Source organism: Nycticebus coucang, chromosome 7, assembly GCF_027406575.1.
Source record: "Nycticebus coucang isolate mNycCou1 chromosome 7, mNycCou1.pri, whole genome shotgun sequence".
Classification (NCBI taxonomy): domain Eukaryota; kingdom Metazoa; phylum Chordata; class Mammalia; order Primates; family Lorisidae; genus Nycticebus; species Nycticebus coucang.
The window spans coordinates 101,485,340-101,508,603 of NC_069786.1; the positions used below are offsets into that span (position 1 = coordinate 101,485,340).

At 38.0% G+C, this 23,264-nt stretch overlaps 1 protein-coding gene across 2 annotated transcripts; it reads left to right on the top strand.

The window, feature by feature from the left end:
- Positions 1 to 4,680: 4,680 nt before the first annotated feature.
- On the top strand, positions 4,681 to 23,264 carry ICOS (inducible T cell costimulator). Of its 2 annotated transcripts, none has more exons than XM_053597465.1 (5): positions 4,681 to 4,791; positions 16,777 to 17,112; positions 17,860 to 17,975; positions 18,987 to 19,077; positions 20,672 to 23,264. In XM_053597465.1, exons 1-5 carry the CDS (start codon positions 4,734 to 4,736, stop codon positions 20,683 to 20,685), a joined length of 615 nt encoding a protein of 204 aa, XP_053453440.1. In that variant the 5' UTR covers positions 4,681 to 4,733; the 3' UTR covers positions 20,686 to 23,264. The 2 variants fall into 2 exon arrangements, with proteins under 2 accessions (XP_053453440.1, XP_053453441.1); XM_053597466.1 differs by having other exon boundaries at positions 18,987 to 19,071.

Below are 23,264 nucleotides of genomic sequence, written 5' to 3' on the forward strand. Positions count from 1 at the left end.
ACTGGTTGCAGAGATTCTAGAATGTTTAGAATACAAGGAAGGAAGTGTGGGATGGTGATTCAGGGGCAAAAGTCAGGACTGAAGGAGATAGAACCATGAGAAGCTGGAGAGTTTGGGTTCCAGAGAGATGCCTTACTGATGTTCTGAGCAACGGTGCCATCATTGCAATGAAGGCAACAGCACTAAGTGGAGGTAAATTAGTTAAAAAATATCAGTCATATCATGTTACAGCCACATCTTACCTGCGATTTTTATCACCTTTAATTGTACAATTAGCTGGGTGGCGCCTGTGGCTCAGTGAGTAAGGTGCTGGCCCCATATACCGAGGGTGGTGGGTTCAAACCCAGCCCCGACCAAACTGCAACAACAACAACAACAACAAAAACAGCCAGGTGTTGTGGTGGGCACCTGTAATCCTAGCTGCTTGAGAGGCTGAGGCAAGAGAATTGCCTAAGCCCAAGGATTTGGAGGTTGCTGTGAGCTGTGACAGCACAGCACTCTACCGAGGGTTAATAAGTGAAACTCTGTCTCAAAAAAAAAATTGTACAATTAATTTTCTTGGGTTTGTGCATGAATTACCAACTTTAAGTGAGAAAATGTTTGGCTGTTAAATTTGAATATTCTTTTGTTTGGCAGTTAAGGATGGGCAAATGATCAGATGAGAGATGAATAAGGATGATGCATTTTTATATTCAATGAATTAATTTCAATATGAAATACAAATACATCTTGATAAATTTCTGTCTGTCACAAAGAAAAATGGTCATTGGTGAGCATTCCTGAGATGATGTGTTTCCTTCAAAGTGTAGGATTCTTCAGACACTCATTCATCCACCAAATGGTTATGAAGCATTTACTGTGTTCCAGGCAGTCTGTCAGGCATTGCCAATATGGCTGCAAAGATGGCATTTTCAGTCCTTCTGATGTTGCTCACAGTTCAGTAGAAGCTGCAAGGAAGCAAACAGGCCATTATAATAGTATGATGAATTCTAGGAGGAGGGACGCAGAGAGGCAGGGACATTGACAGGATGAAGAAAAGCCACCCAAAGGGCATTAGCTACAGAAGTGACTGGTAGTGAATGAAATGGGTCAGGGAAGGCATCTTTGCTGAACTGATGGGGGTAGGCACACAGGCCTGAAAAATGGTTGGATGTCTGTCAAGAAGGTACCCTGGGGTGGTAAGGTGGGTGAGCAGGGGCAATAAGACACTCCTAGCAGTAGGAGGAAGAGTTAGCTTGGGGGAATTTGGAGACTTCCATGTCATTTAATGTGACTGAAGCATTTGGTGCAGAGAGAATAAGGAACAAATGCTGAAAAATATGAAGGTGAATTGGAGAAGGAGTTGCTTTTAAAGGGTCTTATAAGGAGTTTGGGCCTTATCTAAGATGGGTGGGATGCCAGTGGAGGGTGCTCAGAAAAAGGGATGCAGATGGATTAGCTTCACATTTTATGGAGATTGCTTTGGTTGTAGCATGGAGTCAGATTGAAACAGGACAAGATTGAAAATGGAAAGACCAGAGGAGAAATGCTAGAGGCCTGATTCAAGGCAGTGTCACTGGCAAGAGAGAAGGAAATACTTAGGAGACAGCTGGGAAGCTGAATCATTAGGGCTTCTTGGTGAATTGGTGGGAGAAGGGAGAGGGCTGGGTGGTGGGGCCATGGAACGGTATGGGCAAGAGGAGAAACAGTGTGGGAGGAGAAAAAAATTTGATTAGGAAGGACCATTATCTTTCTATACTCTTCCATTTCAGAGTGACAACCCAAGTTTAGGTGAGGCAAAGATATTTTGGGCATGCTTTTTAATCCTATCGTTTGGGCTTAATCACGCTAACCTAACCATGTGAGCTCCTTTGCTTGAGCAAACGTTGCTTTCCGTAAGTTTCAAACAAAGCAAAAGAAAGGCATTCACCTGTGGCCCTTGAGAAAAGCAAGCCTGCCTCATTATCAACTCTGGTGCCTACAAGGCAAGAAATAATAAACATCCCACTTTTAATGTAACAAACTTTCCACACCCCATCCTCACCCCAGGCATCTGTACCCATAAATCAAAACCTTCTCTTAAGTCATGGAATGAAAAAAAAAAGAAAAAAAAAAACATTAAAAGCAAACAAAAAGTGCTTCCTGTTGGGTGAACGGAAACTTTTGCCCAGTTTATTTTCCAGAAACATGAAAAGTAGTTCTGAATATTTAAAACCACAAGTAACTTGTGTTCTTGACTAAGAGTTTTGAGAAGGCAAAGCATGGCAAGGATCACATGCAGGGGTCTTTGAAATAAAACACTATTTACACACAAGCAAGCACTGCTCCACTTTAAGATCAGTTACCACCAAATGGCCTATAAACCGAGAAGTGAGATGGTTGGGAAAAAGCAAACAGATTCATATCAAAAAGAAACACACATATGCAATTGAACTAAAGCTGATTTCAGCCATAACTCGTGCAGCTTTTCTCCCCTTGAGGTAGAAACATTGCACCTAAGTTTTATTTGGAAATTGTTTTTGCATTCAATTATTTCAAAACTAAATTAGAACCTATGTACACTTCTTCCATGAAAATATGAAACAAACAAAAAAAATGTTATCAGTCATTTCTGGCCAGATAAATGAGGACTAGCATGTGATCGTAATGTGGTAATTCAGAGTTGGGAATGAGAGTTTCATTGTCTGAGAAGCAAGAGACTGGGCCCTCTGGGACCCCTGGGAGCTTGCTACCCCAATTTCCTCCCTTTCTTTCTCACTATGCCCCCCGGTTGCATCAAGAGAAGATGCTTCTAGACCCACAGGCATTGTTCTGGTGTCTATTCCCCAAAAATCGACGGGCAATGGAGAATAATTGCCTGGCTCTATCACTCGTTAGCTACATGACCCTGGGAAAACCACTCCATCTCTTGAACTCTTGGTCTTCTTATCTATGAAATGGGAATAATAATGGGATCTACCTCATGGGGTTGTTTGCAAACTGAATGAGATGATGTTTGTGTGGTGCAGTGCAGGGTCTGGCACACAGCACATCCTCAATGTTTGTGATTGGGCACCTGCCTTTGCATGTCCTCTGGGGAACAGCAGTGGAGCTCTAGAGTTTGTGGCAGCTTCTGTCAGACAAAGTAAAAGCTCCCCATGCTTAGTTCCAGAGCCAGATCACAGCTGGCTTTAAAAAAAAAGGGCAGTTACTCTCCATTGCCCATCTGTTTTCTGGGAGAAGACTCCAGAACAATGCCTGTAGGTCTAGAAGCATCTTCTCTTGATGCAATTGGGTCCCAGAGGGCCCAGTGTTTACTTCTCAGACTAGCTCAGTCCACCAAACAGCTTCTTTCATACCCACTGCTGAACCTCAGGAGCCCTGTTAAAGGCACCGAGGGAAAGCTTCAGCAACTGGGGAAATCAGTGCAGGATCAGCCTCCCCCTGGCCTTCTGAAGCCCTTGGCTCTGGCCCTCTATCACTAATTGCTGTTCTAAAGTCCCAAGCCTGACTTCTGCTTCAGAGCCTGGACGTTTTTGATCTTACACCATGGTTGTCCTGCCCAGTTGATTTTAGTTTTTTACCTAGATGTTATCTGTGCAGGCTTACAGTTGGTCATGGCCTGGAAGTGTGGCCTGGACCCTCTATTCTGGAAGCTGGTTCAAAGCTCTAGGTGGCAGGATTCACAGGCTTTGGCATGAGTGGTTCTACCTGCTTTGGTTAAGAGTGATGACTCTGGAGCCAGACTTTCAAAACATCGTGCTAATACTATTAACTATATAACTTAGGGTGTACTTTACCTCTCTGTGCCTCAGTTTTCTCACCTATACAATGGGAGATTAGTGGTTTGCACTAGGATGGTTAAGAGGACTAAATGAGCCAATACTAGGACATAATATAATAATATAAATGTATATACACAATTAGTAACCATTTAAATACATGTAAAACAGTGCAAATGTAACATGAGCTATTATATAGTCATAGTATATTTTATACATATTAAGTATATTATATACTATTTTACATTTAAGTTTATACATTTGCATTAAGATGTATTATTTTATATAAAACATTTAAGTACAAATAAATATAATTATATTATTATTGTTCTTGTTATTACCTGCTTTATCTTCCTACAGGAGTAGAGAAACGGTGGTAGGTTTTCAACTTTCTTATTTTCATCGGAGTCTATAGGTGTGGAAGTTTTGATTTCCACAGACTACTGGAAGATGTGGAACAGGGTTTAGGTTAGTTTAAAACTGGCCCCATCATTTGGAAAATTACCATCTACCATTTTGCCATGTAAATATTACTTCTCAGATTCTAATGATACTCCTATTTCATATCTCTTCATTCTCTGGAGCAATCAGGAAAAGATAGAAATGTGTCAAAACGTGTATTATTCATCATGTATTTTTAGAGCCTCTTCTATCCAATAGCCATTGATTAAGAGAAGTAGGGCAATTCTAATAAACAATAGCCATTGTGTCTTTAATTTGTTTTGTTGGAACCAGAATAAGGGTAAAATTTTCTGCTGTCTTCAAAACTTTGGTGACCCTTGGATTAAACCCTTAACCCCCATAAGCAATAAGGCCTTCCCTATAGCCATTAACATCAAAGACAGAGAACCTCTTAAGTCGGCGGTAAGTGTGACACTACATCAACCCCCAGAAAACCCACTTCCTTTCCAGCAAATAGAAAACAACTGAGAATGTGAATTCACTGTCAGCTTTCAACATTCAACAAGAGAATTGTACCTGTTTCTGGCAAACATGAAGTCAGACCTCTGGTATTTCTTTTTCTTCTGCTTCCAAATTGAAGTTGCAACTGGTAAGTGGCCTATAGAATATTTCTTATTAAGTTGTAATTCAAGTGAACATCAAGAAAAATCAAAGGTAGAAAAATTTGGCACCAAATAGAAAGTGGCTTTTTTTTCCCCTTGAAAGTAGGAATAATTTCAGAACAGCCCAAGTACATGGCCAAGGGCACCATGTCATTCATGTCACTATGGATGGCATTGAGTTTGCATTGCTACCTTTGATACTGTCTTTTAAGATGAAAAAAGTGTTTCATCAGACCATTAAATTTTAAAATTATCTGCTTGGAATTACCTGTCAGTGGATAAAGTAGCAGAATAGCTTACTGTTCTTAGAGAAAGATGAAAGGAAAAATGACTTGTATCAACAGAATGAAAATTAAATAGTCCTGGCATTTGGGCTGGGAATTCTTTCTGTGGTAGAAAATAAAATGGCTTTGAAAAGAAGGATTTGATTTTAATCTTACAAGTATGGTCTGTTGTCTGAAATGCCCAGGCTGCCATAGACTTTTTATTGACATTAAGTATCAAGATTCCCCCTAAAAGGCCAAGGAGGAGTGGATGATGTAAAAATACTTCCTAGCCCTTGTATACAGGAAAAAAATCCTGGAATCCTGATTCTTTCTCATGAATAGTATATGTCAGACTCTGTATGAACAATTTAAATAATGCTACCTATAATGAAAGTTGATAGACACATCTCTGCTGCTTTTTATTCTGTGCATTTTTGTATTACTTTTCTTTTCTCTTTAAATCTGAGCCCTGTTCTGGGTACTGGAAAAGAAAGTGAGATTATATTAAATGGAGAAGTGAGAAGTGAAGGCAGAACTTTTAGTAGCCACAATCCTATCTAGGAATAAATTTTTCAGAGGGTACAAAAAATAGACTACTTATTTTTATAAAAAATTAAAAAAAAAAAAAGAAGATCAAATTGGTCCAATGTTTGATCTTGTGCTGGCTTAAGGTGAGTTAAATGCTCTTAAATAAAGAGGAATAAGGATTTAGGGTCTACTTGGAATTAGGAATGTAAGTAAGGGTCCCAAAGGCAGTTCTGGGCTACTTGACTGTTTATGCCTTTTTTACAGCCTGATGAAGTCCTTTAGCAGGGTGAATGGCATATGAATAGCTTTGGAATTGATATTCATTGATTGATTGATTCCCCCATTCATTCACTCAGCACTGAGCATTTGGCGTGCAGGCGGGAGGTTCTGTGCTGGCTGCTGTGAGTAAGACGATGAGCAGAACCAGGTCAGGCCTTGTTCTCATGAAGCTAACTGAATGGTAGGGAGAGAGGTGTTAATCAAATAATACTGTGAATTCATGGTAATTACAGGCAAAACTCAATTCCATGAACAATGCAACAAGGAGATTGACTAGCTTATGTGGATGTGCAGGTAGGGCTGGGGAGCATGCTTCATTGAAGTCTTTTCTGTAGAAGTAGCACTTGAGCTGAGATTTGAAGGACACACAGAAGTCAATGGAGAGAATGATACGAACATGGGGAAGAACATTCCAGACCATGGAAAGAGTAAGTGCAAAGGACCTGTGGCAGGAGGAGATGAGATGACACTCAGAGAACTAGAAGAAGGCAGAAGAGACTGAACACAGAGAAGGAAGATAGTAGGATGGTGCCAGATTAGGCTGGAGGAAAGCCAGAGTATTTGGACCTGATGAGTTATGTTAAAGATTTTAGATTTTCTTCCAAGAACATTTGTATAAATCATCAAAGGGTTTTTTTGCACTGCTAAAAATAATTCCACTATACCAAACCACTTTGGGTATTATGCTCCCAACGTTTGAATTTGTATTGCTGTTATTTCTGTGGAAAGATAGACCTAGCTGAAGGTAGAATTTCTTCAAGTTGGTGGACTAAGCTGATGAATAATTGTACTTCTGGAGTAATATTCATCTTAGATTCTCAATGAGTAAAATCAATGTTCACTCTCATCATGTGGAACACTATGCCATGTGGCGTGCTGTTTGACATGTCGTAAAACTGAGGCATGAGTGGCTGAATGGTGATAATAAATCTGCTAAAAATCATCAAAGTATCACCATGACACATGTATCCAGCACTTACCATTTCAAAAGCTCTAAACACAAAGAGCCAAACTCAAGTAAACTAAGTCCTAACAGGTCCTCTTTGTCGTATTTTTAATCCTCCCAACTACATGTGGCTTTCCCATGTCACGAAGACATGGGTGTTCTTACCTTCAGTCAATGTTTCAAGAGTCTCAGACCAGGAAAGGCTAAGTGACTTGTGACACAGTAATTGGTGACAGAACCAAAATTAGAACTCCAACATCCACATTCTTTCCAAACCTTATTGAAGTAGCAGAGATGTAACATAAATCTCAAGGGAAGAGAAATTCTGACCAACTCTGTTTTTTGGTTAGTGAATTAAGAAGGCTGGAAATCTTGGTGATTTCCAGTCTTCAAAGGATCCTAATGTAAAATTTAACAAAGTCTTATTCTTTTAATGATTCTGGGACAATAGGAAGCTTCTCATTCTGAAAGGATCTAGGAAAAATGTGAACCTCTAACTGCATTTAGAAGACTCTCTTTGTAGACTTTATGAGCAGGGCAGTGGGGATTTCAAGGGTGACCTGGTGAATTCTGGTTTTGGAAAGATCACTTTGAAGGATGTGTGCTATAGTGGGCATGACAGCCGGTCAGCAGATAATGTCTGACAAACCTGTATATCGCATGAGAAGTTCAGTGAAGAAGCAGGGAGGATACTTCTCAGGGCCACTTTGAGCCTTGCTTTGCCACTCAGACATCGAAACAGGTATTCCTAAGTTTTACCACTTCTGAAAAAACAGCCAGCTGGAGTCTCCATAATCTGCTTCCTCCTCTCCAGAGGTCAGAAAGAAGTCTGTGGAGATGGACCTTTGAGACCTTCCCCTCCTCGCTCCTCCTGGACTCTGCATAAGTGTCATCTCCTGGCAACAATCCCTGTTAGTATTCATGCTGGATTTACAACAACAAAACATTCTAATTGTCAATCTGTTCTTTTGATGGGTGAATGCAGGTCATTCCCACTCAGCATGCTAGGCCTATACTTGGTTTTATTTCTTCAATTTTGTGTTTATTTACTACTTATTTTTCTTTGTTGTTGTATCTTCTTTTCCTCTTTAATTTTTGCTAGTGTCATGAAGCATCTTTTAACTCTTTTTTTGCCTAGGGTTAATTTGGAAGGTGGATGATACTTCTAAATTTATTATATCATTATCATGTTGACAGAATCTTAAGTGAATGTCTATTTATTTATAAATCATGACAATGCCCTTGCCTGATGTGCCTAATCCCTATCCCCTTCCACGTTCACACTGCCCCAAGCAGGCGCACCCTGGCCCCTACATATTTACAGTGACATCATCATTCTGGACATCTATTCCTGTCTTGTGATCTCTCTAATCCAATGATCAGAAGACTTCCTTTAGTGTCTTCAAACACTCCTAACTGTCTGAATTCCAGCATAGGGAAAGATGTCTTCTGATCACTCTGAAGTATCTTCGATGAAACTGAATGAATTAGTTTTAAGTTACTAGTAGTACATTCCCATTTCTTGATAGAAACAAAGTGCAAGTGTACAGGGAAGACTTAAATTCATATCTTTGCTCCCTGTAAGATTCACAGTGTTATTTAGTTTTAAAAAACTCTGCCCGTTCTTCAGAGTCATGAACCGAGCATAACCCACAACTCCCACAACTCCCACTAAATCCCTGTTCCAAGAATATTGAGTTTTCTATGTAAAATGACTTACTGAACTTTGTGGATTTAAAAATATTTTTAAAAAATTTGTAACCTGCAATAATTAAAGAAAAGGTCATATTTTCTCTATAAATGGCACCTTTGAGCTACTACTGTTAAAATAAACTAAATCTGTCAAATGGTACTTTTTGGTCATTCTAAGTAAAATAAAAATTCGGGCATTTGAAGCCTTCTTATAAAAATTCAAAATTACGTTTTGGAAAGTGGAACTTAAATATGTAGAGAATAGTAACATAACTTGAAATTGTTAGTCAAAAAATGATATTCTTCACTGCTTTGGCTTGTAAGATTGATCAAAGTAGGGGAAGATTTGCAAGTGTAGAGAATTATTTATTGAATAAGGAATCTTTCCCCCAATTTATATTTTTAATAGCCTTATCAAAAATCAAATGACAATAAGTATCTGGGTTCACCTCTTGGTCTTCAATTCTGTTCCATACATCTACCTCTCTATTTTTGTGCCAGTACCATGCTGTTTTGATCACTATAGATTTATAGTATAGTCTGAAGTCTGGAAGCATGATTCTTCCCGATTTATTTTTATTTCTGAGTAATTTCTTGGCTATTTGAGGTTTTTTCTGTTTCCATATAAAATGAAGTACTAATTTTTCCGGGTCTTTAAAATATGACAGAGGTTCTTTAATAGGGATCACGTTAAATCTGTAGATTGCTTTAGGTAGTATGGACATTTTAACAATGTTGATTCTTCCCAGCCATGAGCATGGTATATTTTTCCATTTGTTAACATCTTCAGCTATTTCTTTTCTCAGAGTTTCATAGTTCTCTTTATAGAGATCTTTCACGTCCTTAGTTAGATACACTCCCAGATATTTCATCTTCTTTGGGACTATTGTAAAGGGAATAGAGTCCTTGATTGTTTTCCCCCCTTGACTATTGTTGGTGTATATAAAGGCTACAGATTTATGAGTGTTAATTTTGTATCCTGAGACATTACTATATTCCTTGATCACTTCTAAGAGTTTTGTAGTTGATTCCCTGGGATTTTCCAGATATATAATCATGTCGTCTGTGAAGAGTGACAGTTTGATCTCCTCTGGTCCTATTTGAATCCCCTTGATTGCCTTCTCTTGCCTGAGTGTGGTGGCGAAGACTTCCACACTCAGGCAATGTTAAAAAGCAGTGGAGACAATGGGCAGCCTTGCCTGGTTCCTGATCTGAGTAGAAATGATTTCAATTTTACTCCATTCACTATGATGTTGGCTGTGGGTTTGCTGTAGATGGCCTCTATCAGTTTAAGAAATGTTCCTTCTATATCTATTTTCTTAAGTGTTCTGATCAAGAAAGGATGCTGGATATTGTCAAAAGCTTTTTCTGCATCAATTGAGAGAATCATACGGTCTTTGTTTTTTAATTTGTTTATGTGATGTGTTATATTTATGGATTTACATATATTGAACCATCCTTGGGACCCTGGAATGAAACCTTTGAGGATATAAACCTCCTGTGGGTCGTGCCTGACAATGATGCTTGTATCTACTCTGGTTGATGAAAAGCAAAGAAGAAGAACAAGGTTGTCCCCAAGCAGGGTGATAGATACAAGAGTTCTGATTCAGCTGACCACTGATGCTATTAGAATCTGTTTGAGCCATGTTGATGCAGGCACAACACTTTCAATAAGCAATAATGTTTTTTTTTTAAATTATTCATATGGTTGTCAATGTGTATGGTCCTTTAAAGTTAAATTTTTTGAATTTGAGAAATAGATTTTTTCTTACAGCCAATGTTATGCTCTCCTAGGACTTAACATCACAGCCACCTCAAACTCTTGGGCTCAAGCAATCCTCTTGCCCCGGCCTCTGGAGTAGCTGGGACTACAGGCACCCACCACAACACCTGCCATTTTTTAGAGACAGGCTCTGGCTTTTGCTTAGGCTGGTCCCAAACTCCTAAGCTCAAGGGATCCTCCTGCTTTGGCCTCCCAGAGTGCTAGGATTTCAGACTGATTTTACTCTTTAAAACATTAAACTATTGAGATCAACAGTAACATTGTAAAAGTCATAGTTAGCATCAGTTAGACCACTGTCTAAATTCACATGGTTGCCTGCTTCAATTATACTTCTGATGGTTGTTGCCATGGATTGAACCAAAAATCTTTTATGTACCCATAAAGCTATGTGACCTCAGGCAAATAATTTAATCTGTCTGGGCTTTCAGTTGTCTGTGCATGAAAGAATTGGATTTGCTGTATGATTTCTGAGTTCACTAGGTCAGCTTATAAGATGCTGGGAAGAGCTCGAATGGTGTTATAGGAAACAAAAGAACGTGAAGGTGTTTTTAGGATGTCTGGAACATGGCAAGTGTCTGTGAGAATTGATTGAAGATGGAAATGGCATATTAGGAAGAGCGAAGAGCATATCAAAGATAGGATGAGAAAATATTTTGGAGGAGGATTTTATATTAAGAGGTGGTGTTTGAAGAAAATGTAAATGTGAGAGGAAGGAAGAAAGAGCAAGAATAAAGAGATTGGTGAGGGGGACACTCACAGTTTTTAAATGTTGGTATGGCAGAGGAAACTGACCAAGTAAATTTGATGCCCAACCAGTTAGAAGAGACATTGTCTATAAAAATTGGTCCTGAATATATTAAACTTGCAGGTAAGACCATCCAAGGAGGGTGGAGAAAAGATCCAGCTTTGGGGGGCTGGATATGGGAATCAAAAAAAGAAAAGAAAAGGAAATAGAAGAAGTAAAAGGAGGAAAGGAGGAGAAAGAGAAGCAGTGGAAGGAGGGGAGGAAGGGGAGTGGGAGGAGGAGAAGAAGAGATCTTAGCTGCTTCTGAAGTTATAAGAGGCTAATGTATTCAGACATTCCTTAAATTTTCCACTCCTTACATGCATTAGTCTTAGTTATAAGGGGTAGTCTCCTTTTGGTACCGTTTTTCACATATCTCCTTTACCCAACATCAAGGTGAATTTGTGATTTGGTATTTAAGCATTACCTTAGTTTTCTGTTGCTGTAACTGAATACATGAGACTGGGTAATTTACAAAGGAAAGAAATTGATTTCTTACAGTTCTGGAGGCTTAGAAGTTCAAAGTCTAAGGTCTGCATCTGGTGAGAGCCTTCTTGCTGGTGGGGACACACCATAGAGTCCTGAGGTGCTGCAGGGCAGGCCAAGGCATTATCTGGTGAGGGGGTGAGAGAGAGAGAGACATGTACAACATGGCTTTTTATAACAGACTTCCTCTCATGATAACTAGCCCACTCCTGTGATAACCCATTAATCAATTAACCCATTAACCCATGAGTGGATTAATTCATTCACAACGATGGTGCCTTTATGACCAATCACCACTTAAAGGCTCAACCTCTTAGTACGTTGCATGGGGAGTTAAGTTTCAACGTGAGTTTCAGAGGGGACGATATTCAAACCATAGCAAACGCATCTTTTCATTAGTCACCGAAGGAATTATGAAGTAAATGATTAAATACTACAGTTGAAAACATTCAAATTGTAAACTAAGAGTTGCCAAATCGTTTTTCAGATGGAAGTCTTCAACATTAGGTATGTGGAAACCTAAGTCAGCTTTCTTATCACAACATTTAATAATAAAATGTGATCCAGGTTATTTTTAGGTTAAAAATATTAAAAATGAATAATTAAGAGTGTACAATACAAATGACACTCAGGAACCCCAGTTTGTGTTTATGGCACATGCTCTTAACATGCCATTTAAGAAAAACAGAGGCACAGCCCTACCTAAATAATTTTACTTTCTTCTGACTCCCTGGAATAGCCCATTACAGTAAGGAGACAGACAGAGACTTGTGGGAATGTGGCTTCCCTCCGGAGGACTCACCCAATAGCAAAATATTAGCTCTCTGGGTTGTCTCACCAGATGTGTTCTGATTCTGAATCCATAGAAAGGTTCCTTGGAAGGACCTTTAAGATTTTTTTGTAATACTTTCTTATCTCTCAGTAAGGAGACTGAAGTACGGAGTCACAGAGCCTTCCTAGCGGCAGAGCCAGAATTTGCTTCTGGTTTCCTTGGGAATCACTGCGTTGCACTTTCACCTCACTGCACTGCTAACCATTAATTTCCTCTTATGTTAATCACAGCGTGGGTGCAAAGGGGGAAAAGTTGCTGACAAACCATCTTTAGAAGTAGAAGACAATGCATCTGTGTCTGTGTGGCTGCAGACACTTTTGCTCCAAGATCTATTCGTGGTTTACTTGCTGCCATTCTAAGGTCTCTGGGAAATTTGCTGTGAACATTTCTAAAGGAACCGAGAACCGTCCACTGATTTTATCGCTTGCAGCAGACAATAGAGATATAGGCATCAAAGCAATAGTAAGGCAACACAATTTACTTTCAGACAAATAAGGTCCCAAGAAAAACACCCTTTATTTTAATCTAATCTGGGCTGCGCTGATTCTCATGCTGTCAGTTCCTTTCCCCTTTGCCCTGGGTGTCCAGCCTGTGCCCTGCAGGCCATACACAGATTCTTTGAAGACTATTTTGTTTCTCTGTGGTGGTGGATATTGCCAAAAGTATGCACGGATCTTTCTTTTTTTTTTTTTTTCCCATATCAGTTTTCTTTAGTGTTTTTGTAATTACTCTGTAGCTCAAGACAATTCTTATTCTTCTGGTGTGTGGCAGAAAAGAAAAAATGTTTGGACACCCCTGGATCATTCTGTCTAGTTTTTAAAATGAAGCAAGCATAACTTTCCTTCAGTATTATTTTAAAACATTTTTATTGTAGAAAAGTAAAATACTATAAATGTATAATTTAATGAATAATTATATTATGAATATATTATATTATGAATAACCACACTACTGCATTCTCATAATCACAGCTCAAGAAATAAAACACTGTCAGCACACAGAAAGCTTTCCATCCATTTCTTTCCTGGTGCCAACACTTTCTTCCTCTCCAGAGCAAACCATTAGGCTGAATTTTGTGATATTTGGTTAAGTTATATGATCTGTTTTTATATTTTAGTGATTATTTTTATGTAAGAAATTACAACATCCACACTTCACTTATATAAGTTTCAAAATACATACGCCTTTCTATCCTCCTAGACATTGTATTCCATTTCAACAGTTTTTTTCAGCACATTGAAAATATTAGGTAAAATTCCACTTTATCATGGCTCTTATTATTGATGTTGAGATATCACCTGTGAGTTTAATAGTTGCTTTTTAAAAGGTAATCTGAATCAGTCTCTTTCCTCTGCCTACTTTTAGGATTTTCACTAATATATGTTTAGGTGTGCATAATTTTAAAAAAATTGCTTGTGATTTGTTGGAATTCTTGAATCTGTGGATTGTGACTGCACTCTGAATAATTTTCTGTCTTCTATTTTATTAATTCTCTCTTTAGCTCTGTCTAATATTATTAAACTTATCTATTGAGTTTTTAATCTCAGCGCATTTTTTTGGACAATTCTAGTTGTTCTTTTTCAAATTAGTTGACTTTTAAAAATTTACTGTGTGCTGCAAATAATAAGTTTTTCTTTATTTCCTTAAAACTAATAAGAAGGTTAATCATCTTAGTTTTTGAGACATGATAATTTGAATATATTAATTGTAAGTTTGTTTTTGTATTATGGTTTGTTATTTCTGTTGTTACCTTGTTTCCTTGTATGTCTCATTATTTTTATGATGTGCTTATCATGAAATTTAAATATTATTTGTAGAAATGATTTGAGGCCTAGGATATAAATCATTTCTTCCTGTAACAGTTTGTATCTTTACTTTCAAAAGCCTGGGGGATAATAACAGCACAAGACCACCTTAAACAAAATGCAAAGGTTGCACTTTCGGAGGCCGAGATGAGTGGACTGCTCGAGCTCACGAGTTTGAGATCATCCTGAGTAAGAGCGAGACCCCATCTCTGGTAAAAATAGAAAAATAAGCAAAATGAGCAAGGCATCATGGTGGGCACCTGTTGTCCCACTACTCATGCGGCTGAGGCAAGGGGATTGATTGCTTGAGTCCAAGAGACTGAGGTTTCTGTGAGCAATGTTGAGGTCATGGCACTCTACCCAGGGTGACACAGTGAAACTCTGTCTCAAAAAAACAAACAAGCAAGTAAACAAACAAAAAAAACAAGGACAAAAAACTCCACCAAAATGCAAAGATTAAGGTTTTCTGGATGATTGAATTATTGTGAAGTTGGGTTATAATCTGAATGTGGGTTGCATTACCTCTGGTTTAACTGTGCTCTGAAGATGTCATTCTTTGGGATCCCAGCTCAGTGAGGAGAGAGCCCTCTTCTAGATTCCTCACTGAAAACTCTAGGAGTTGAGACATAGAATAAGTTTGAATTTAGGTGATCAGCAAATGCTTTCAGAGTAAAAGCAGTTTCCAAACTCTGCTTATTTCTCTGGGTTCTGTTTAGCTCTTCAAATTTAACTGGGTAATTTCTCCTCCTTTGTGCCAGCTGTTTAATCTTTTCAATAATATTTTTAGACATTTTATTCAGCATTTTTTCTTATTTTGGTATGGGAATTAGTTTGAATAAAAGGGACAGCCATACTGAAAACTGGAACAGGGTGCTTATTTTCATAATCAATTCCCCAAGTAAAAAGTCTGTTCCCTAATAATAAGAGAGATATAAATTAAAGCCTAGAGATATTAAAAAAAATTGTGGTGAATCTTAAATAAAATTAAAGTGACTTGTACAGCAGAGGTGTGGCAAATGGGTCCTCCTATATGCCGCTAATCCTATTATAAATTTCAGAAAGCAAAATGGCAATATATAGTGTAATAATAACTTTTAAATATTTTGATAAAATGTCATAATATTTACACAAAAGCAAAATGCTGAAAATGATCCCAACACCCACCATTAGTGTAGTAGTTATAATAAATTGTAATAGATTGACATTATGGCCTAACATATAGTCATTAAAAAGGTAATTATGATGACTATGTAAAAATGAAATATTTATAATATGACATTAAATGACAACAGAAGAACACAAAATGATATGTTTGCTAGAGAAAATAAGTGTATTTCTGGAAGATAAAGAGCAAACATATAAAACTGATATTTCTATTTCATGGGAGAACTATGTAAGTTTTTCCTTAAAAGTCCTTTACATGTGTCACATAGTTTTCTCAAAAAATAAAGACAAGAGATTTTGAAATTTAAGTAAAAACCCTTAACAGTAATAATTTTATTAAAAAATTTCAGCATGAAATTTTGCAACATTAAACAAACAAGAAAATAGAAAAAGAAAAAAGTCAAAGAACAGTTTGAATTTATAATTTAATACTGGCAGTCCCCAGGTTACAAATGAGATAGATTTCTGTAAATCTGTTTAAAGTTGAATTTGTACGTAAGTTGGAACAGGCACATTTACTTATTACTTGTTATAGCCTCCATTTGTAAGTGCAAACGGAATGTTGGTTGAGTGTTTGTAACTTGGGGATGCCTCTAACTCAGAATCTGTAACTAGGCCCAAACCATTTCAGTTTCTTCTTTCTGTGATCCCTATGTAGTTCGCCAAAACAGCCTTGGCTTCCTAAGAGCCTACATTTATTTTAAAAACTGAAAAAGTAAATAAAAATATGGGGCTTAGCTGTATTATCAGGCCTTGATTCAGTTCTCAGAGGACTGAGAGGAAGTACATTCCTATCATTTGAAAATGATTCTTCTGCTCTTTTACTTTCCAGGGGAGGGTAAATATACATTTATATATAATCATTCATCTTCGGTCTAAGGTATTTTGTACTTTTACAATTTTTTTCCCTGAACTGTTTCTTTTCCTGTATCTTTCCTTATTTGGCTAAGTTCTACTCATTCTTCAATTTCAATTCTAAAACTCATTTTCTTAAAGTGGCATTTTCTGATTCTTTTATCAAAATTATAACCCACCCTAACCCACTACCTTTATTTGAGTAGTATTCCATTCCTAATACAAATTATGGTGTGCTACATACAAAAGCAGCCAAAGGCAGGACCATACCTGTTTGATTCATGTTATGTAAATATTATTTAATATTCAGTGTATTCCAGATTATATATTCACATATGGTAAGCAAGTTTCTAGTTAGTTTTTTTTTCCCCCTAGGACACAGTTTCACCTTACGTTCTTTCTTTGGCGGAGGGTGGGGTGTGTAAAGCTCCTTCATTTTGGTGCAACAGAGAGAACTTTATGAACAGAAGAAATTACTTTTATGTTAAAATACAGCTATTAGGGTGATGTATTCATGAAGTGTCACTTTTGCTTCATCTTTCTTTTATCCAGGACAAATCAATGAATCTGCCAATTATGAGATGTTTACCTTTCACAACGGAGGTGTACAAGTTCTATGCAAATATCCTGAGACTGTCCAACAATTTCAAATGCAATTACTAAAAGGGAGCCAAATACTCTGTAATCTCACTAAGACAAAGGGAAGTGGAAGCACCGTGTCTATTGAAAATCTGAGTTTTTGTCAACCTCAATTGTCCAACAATGGCGTTTCTTTCTTTCTATATAACTTGGACCGTTCTCACGCCAGCTATTACTTCTGCAAACTGTCGATCTTTGATCCTCCTCCTTTTAAAAGCATTCTTAGAAGAGAATATTTGCATATTTATGGTAAGACATTGCTTTCATATTCCAGACTTAAGAATACATACGTGTTTTGACAACTTTTCTTACTAATGAAAACAATTAGACAAATAAGGACCTGTCGGGTAGGAACTCATTAACATGGAGTTCATGACGATCATTTTTAATGGAGATATATAAGCCATAATTTATTACTATTATTGTTAATTAGTATTAATCAGAAATATGTAATTTATTCAAATAGACTGCTGAATTAGAAATAGAAATGTTGTCTTTAAAACACCTATGTCACTAAAAATTATGAAAAAAATGAAGACAAATAACCAACTTCATGACTATCATCTCTATTCACCTAAGATTTTAGGTTTGATTTTGCGCTGTTTGTGGAATGGAATGAGATGATTGAAAAATCATAGTTTTATAACATGTTAGTTATAGAAAATACTAAATTTAGTATGTTTTCTATATTAAATACTATATTTAGTATATTTGTGCTAAATATACTAAAATATACTAGTTTTTATACTAAATCTTTTGCAAAAATATAGGCAGAAAAGCCATTTCTCTCAGCGGGTTTCTGCTTCTGGATCTTTGCTGTAATACTGGGATGGTGTTAGTTGCCATTGACTGGATTTCATGATTGTAATGAAGAAAAGCTTCATTTGATTGAATAGGTCTTTTGAATTTGATAAAAGAAACTGTGGTTCAGCACTGAAAAAGGAGATTTGATTCTCAGATTTTTTTTTTTTCAATTTATCTTTTTTCCCACTACAGAACCACAACTCCCACAATTTTGTTGCCTAATGAAGTTCTGGTTGTCCATCGGATGTGCAGCTCTTGTTATAGTCTGTTTCTTTGGATGCTTATTTACCTTTTGGCTTACAAAAAAGGTGAGCAATTCCTATCTTTTCTTGAATCTGCTTTACCAAGGTATATCAGTGATTATTTTCTCATCAAAAGTAAACATTGTTCTTGGCAGAATTCCTTTCCCCTAAGATATACCTACCAAATTAAATTAAGCACTTGGAACAGAAGTTTACTCAATTATTTGTTTTATAATCCATGTATTCCAAATAGAACTTGATTCAGTGCAGAGATACGTTGTTGTTGTTATTATTATTCAAAAAGATGAGGAAATTGGAGAGCAGGGAAGATAAAAGGTCAGGATGAAGGTTAAAACGTAAAAATAGAGCCTTTGATATTTTAAAAATTATTGAGCACAGGCTGCATATTTGAATGTAAGCTCCCTAAGAGTCAGGACAGAGATGAAATAGTTCTAAGTTTTGCTCAACCGCTGAGTTAAAAAGAATCAGTGAGAAGGTCTTGTGATATGCCATTTGTAGCTGAGAAGGAAATTGCCTACTTCTTTACGTGGTAAGTTATTAGACTCTTTGCTAAAAAGAAATAAAGAAATAAAGAAAACCACCAAAAAAAGATTCAGAAAGATAAAGAGCAATGACAACAACAAAAATCTTTATGCTGGGGGGATTTTCTTTAGTTTTCATATTACAGTTTCCCAAAGGACTTGGATCAGTCTACATATTATACAAGCGCTAGTACTCAAGTACATCCATAGAGCATGGTCATTGGCCAGACGAGAGTATATCTGTGCCAGACTGGAATGTGAAAAGAGAGATACAGAGGCAAGAGAATGATATTGGGCCCACATCTAAGTCTGTTGCGGAAGAAGCAATAAAAGCAAAATGAAGAAGGAAGTTTTGTAGAAAGCTCTTTTTATGTGAAGCCCTTTTCTTGTTTTCTCCTACTTAGCCTAAAGCCTAAGTCACAGTTATACGCTTTTGTCACATTTCACTTCAATGAAGATTATAAAAGAGTCAAAAAGCAAGTTTGGAGATGGGGAAGAGCAGATGACAACCCACATTTCTGGCTTTTTCTTTCAGAAGTATCAGTCCAGCGTGCATGACCCTAACAGTGAATACATGTTCATGGCAGCGGTGAGCACAGCCAAAAAACCCATACTCACAGGTACAGGTCCGTTCAGGGGTTTGGGTAGGGAAGAGTGTTCTTTTGGTTAAGGCTGGGATTTTAATTTTTCGTTTTCAAGCCTAATTTTAGTACTTTCTGTGAAAATCTAGATTTTCACTTTAACTGGATTTAAGCTTTCTGAAATATAATGAAAACAATTAAGCAATGTTTGTAAACCACTATTGAAAGTAAACAAAAAATTCATAAGTCACAATAGCATCAAAGCAATTTTCCAGTTGATATATTTCAAAAACTGGGATGATTCTAAGTCTTGTTGAAAAGTTCAGTAAGTCTTTTGATGAGCATTTACTGAATATCAGTTAAGTGCAAGTTACCGAGTCAGATACTGTGGATTTGAATACACACATGCATGGGAATTCTGAACCCAGATTAGGAAGAGAGATCTGGGCTGGTGCTACCAGTGGGAAGAAGGAGAAATTGATGATTATATTTACATATTATGATGTAGAGAGTGCAAAGTGAGTGAACTTAGATGGCTTCATAAGTCTCAGGTGAGACTTTAACCTTTTCTGTTGGGTTTTAGAACTGAGTGTTGTCAAATTTGAGGAGTGCTCAGAAAGTTTGAGGCATCCATTGTGAAAAATGTGGACATCTTATGCCTCTGAGGTTGGACTGATGTGACAAGCAAAGCCACAGCATTTTTGCTACCTCTCAATGGTCAAGGGTCACACACAGTTTGTGTCATCATGGGGATTATAGCTTGGAAAGGGAGTTAAAAAGTCTCCTTTAGTTCACCTCCTCATTTTTTCAATGACAGAAAACTGATGCCCAGAGTGTTCAGTGACCCTCTTTGTTTCCCCAGCTCTGACACTAGCAAATAACTTGTATTTTGTGGCTTTGCTATTTAAAAAATACATTTTCTCTCATTCTCTGTGGTCATGATAATGAGCTCTGTCTTACTTGGAAGTCACATGTAGAACCTGAGATAAGGACGTGGGTGCAAATGGAAGGTGTGAAGGAGCAGGGAGAGTGAGACAGGCAAGGAGGAGGCAGAGCAAATGGAGGGCACATGACCAAAACCTCAGCTACAGGCCACAGCAGCCTGATCTCATCGGACTTCTGCGAAGTGAGTGCGCCTGCAGAATTGTTCTCCCCAAGGATAGCAAGCATAGGGCATTATCCACTGGCTCAAGTCCCGCAGATTTGGGGCTGCCTGCAGAGAGCATTAACTCATTCCTGGCCTGCGCCCTGTGCTTGGGAAGAGGCTGCTCTCAGTCCTCAGAGAAAGCCAGGAGGTAGAAAAGCAGAGATACACAGAGGGCTATTGTGCCTGTCCAGCCAGCACTCATGCAACTTTTAGCCGCAGCTGGGATCAGAGGCAGGCGGTTTCAGAGTGAGGTGTTCACATAACGTCTGCTGTAAGAGTTGAGATTGGGCTGTGTCAAACTGCACAGAAAATGTGGAAGTGGGAATGGGTCTGGAAACATAACAGCGAGTTTGGGTGGTGTGTGTATGCATGCATGTGGTACGCGGGTATGTGCATGAGAGGCAAAAAGATGGGCTAGGTTTATTGAAAGGGCTAAGCTTGTTGAAAGAAATTGAGAGTTTTTGAAGAACGTATGCTAAATTTTTGTTACAGACATGACTCCATAATTTGGAACTCTCTGGAACCCAGGCATGAACCATGTTGGCCAGTTTTCTCCAACCTGAAGTGCCTGATTCCCTCATTTCGTGGACTACGGAGACTCTGACTTTGACCATATACATCTCCTGATGGTGTTTTGTTCATTCTGGACCAGTGACTGTATCAGTCAATAGAGATTTTAACAGACTGCTGTGGTTCCACTGAATTCTTTCGAAACAAACACCCTCATGGAACCAGCCTTATAGACAGCCCAGCTCATGTGTGCTCAACAAATAGACCTCACTGGGATGGAGACTCTGTCTCCACGTCTTAGATGCTTTCTCTTGCCTGCAGTTTTCCTTATAAACATACTACAACATGACTACTTGACAGCCTGACAGCCACCCTGAATAGGGAGCTGTACATTTTCCCTCTGGTTCTCTCTCTTTCTCCATGTTTATGTGTGTGTGTGTTTATACATATGTATACGTATATAAAATATACATATACACACATATATGAAATTGATGATGGATGTATTTGCCTGTATTCTCCTTGCAAGAATATTTTTACTACAGAAAGATGTGTTATTTCCCCAAATTCAGTTAAAATTGTTTACTTTGTTGACATTAGTGGTAGGAAACATTGCCTGGAATCAAAAGCAACTTCATTTTATTATCCTGTTCTCCATCATTCCTTATGGTTTTATGGCACTATTGCTTACAAGTTTACCTATTTATGTAGATCATATTAAAATGGTACACAAAACCATCTTTAATTGGCCAACATTCTCCTGGGGTACAGCAAATGATCCTTTTAACCCCAAAGCGGCAGGTGCTATAGGCTGCTGCCAAACCATAACTGTGTTGCTCTGGGCTTTCAGGTTAAAGTGGTCCCCATCAACCTGGAGCATCAGCCTCATCACTCATACCTGGGTGGAATTCCAAGGGTTAAGAAATTCCCTTTGGCCAGGGACAATCTTGTGCTCTCGCTCTGAGAGGCTGAAGTCACCCTGGGCATCACAGTGGGCTCTACTTGAGTTTTGACCTGCAGGATCTGGGCAGAAACACACACATGTCAGGGCACAATTCCCTCTCCTAGAAACCATCCAGCCTGGAAACTGGCCCTAGCCCTTCACAGTAGCCATCTTTAGAATATAATTTGTCCAAGAAAGTTCTTAAATACACTTAAAATGATTATTCTTAGCTGGAATATTTTACCCCCTTCTTATCTGTATGCTTGAGGTTTCTAAGCACTTCAGGGGGTGTATGGCAACCTTTTAAACTCTAGGTAAAATTGGGTTATTTAGTAGTTTTAAAATTTTTATTTGCCTGCTTATAGTTTACTTCACAAGTGAGACTCTATGTGCCATTATGCATACTTATATTATCTTAAGCATGTGTAATGCTGACGTGTACAGTATAGTACTGAACTTGTAATTTGAATCAAGTATAGTGTTCTTTGTTTTCAGCTGACTTGGCCAAGCTGACTGGCTTTGCAGAGGTGTTTCCTGGGTTCCTTTCAGCTTTCTGTGTGGATGATTGCAGGTGGGGGAGGACAGCCTTCATGATGGCTTGCCCAGCCTGGTTGTCCATGCTGGGCTTTGAAGCATTGTCCTTCTCAGCACTGTACATTTCAGAGTGAATTGTTAAAGAGCAAAATTTCCATGAAATAAAACCTGGTTTTAAAAGGAGCCACTTGTCAAATATATTCTAGCAGTAGTAACAAGCTAGAGAATGAACATTTGCTGTTCAGCAATTCAAAATACCTTGCTGTGCTTTTTTGAGGGGCGGGGAACTGTTTCGCTTAGCTAAAACTTCCAGTTTGACCTTGTTCTCGAAGATAGTCACATTTCTTGGAACAGTTGCTTTTTTCATTTTCTTTTTAAATTTTTTTTTTTTTTAAATTTAAAAATAATCACAAACTTATATAACAGGTAGAAACACAGAGGAAGGACCATTCTTTTCCTGAGTAAGTTTCTGACCTAATGTCCTGTCACCTCTGAATAGTATGTACTTCCTACAGACAAGGACACTGTCCTCTGTAACTAGGAGGTGGCAATCAACATCAGGACATCAACATTGACACATTGTAACACTCCATCCTCAGCCTGCAATCAGGACTTGCCAGTGGTGTCCATAATGGATTTTGTAGCCCAAGAGTCTGTCCAGGGTCGTCTTTTACATTTAATTGCCACATGTTTGTAGTGTGTTCCAGTCTGGACATCATGGGCCTGACACTTTTGAAGATTACAAACAGTTATTCTGTAGAATGTCCTTTGTTTGGGTCAGTGTGATATTTCTTTGTGATTAAAATCCAGTTCTTCATCTTGAGCAGAAATAACACAGAAGTGATAATGTGCTCTTTCAATCGTAATCCTATGAGGCACTCACAATTTGGCTCTGTTACATTATGGATAATGTTCATTTTAATCACCTGACTGGTGATGGTGGTGTCTGTCAAACTCCTCCACTGGAATATAACTCTTGTCCTCATTCTAGTTGATAAATATTTTGTGGGAAAGTACTCGGAAACTGTAACTCTTCTGTTCCTCATCAAAATGTCCATGTATTGATTGCTTCATTTATATCTGTATGATATCATGGTG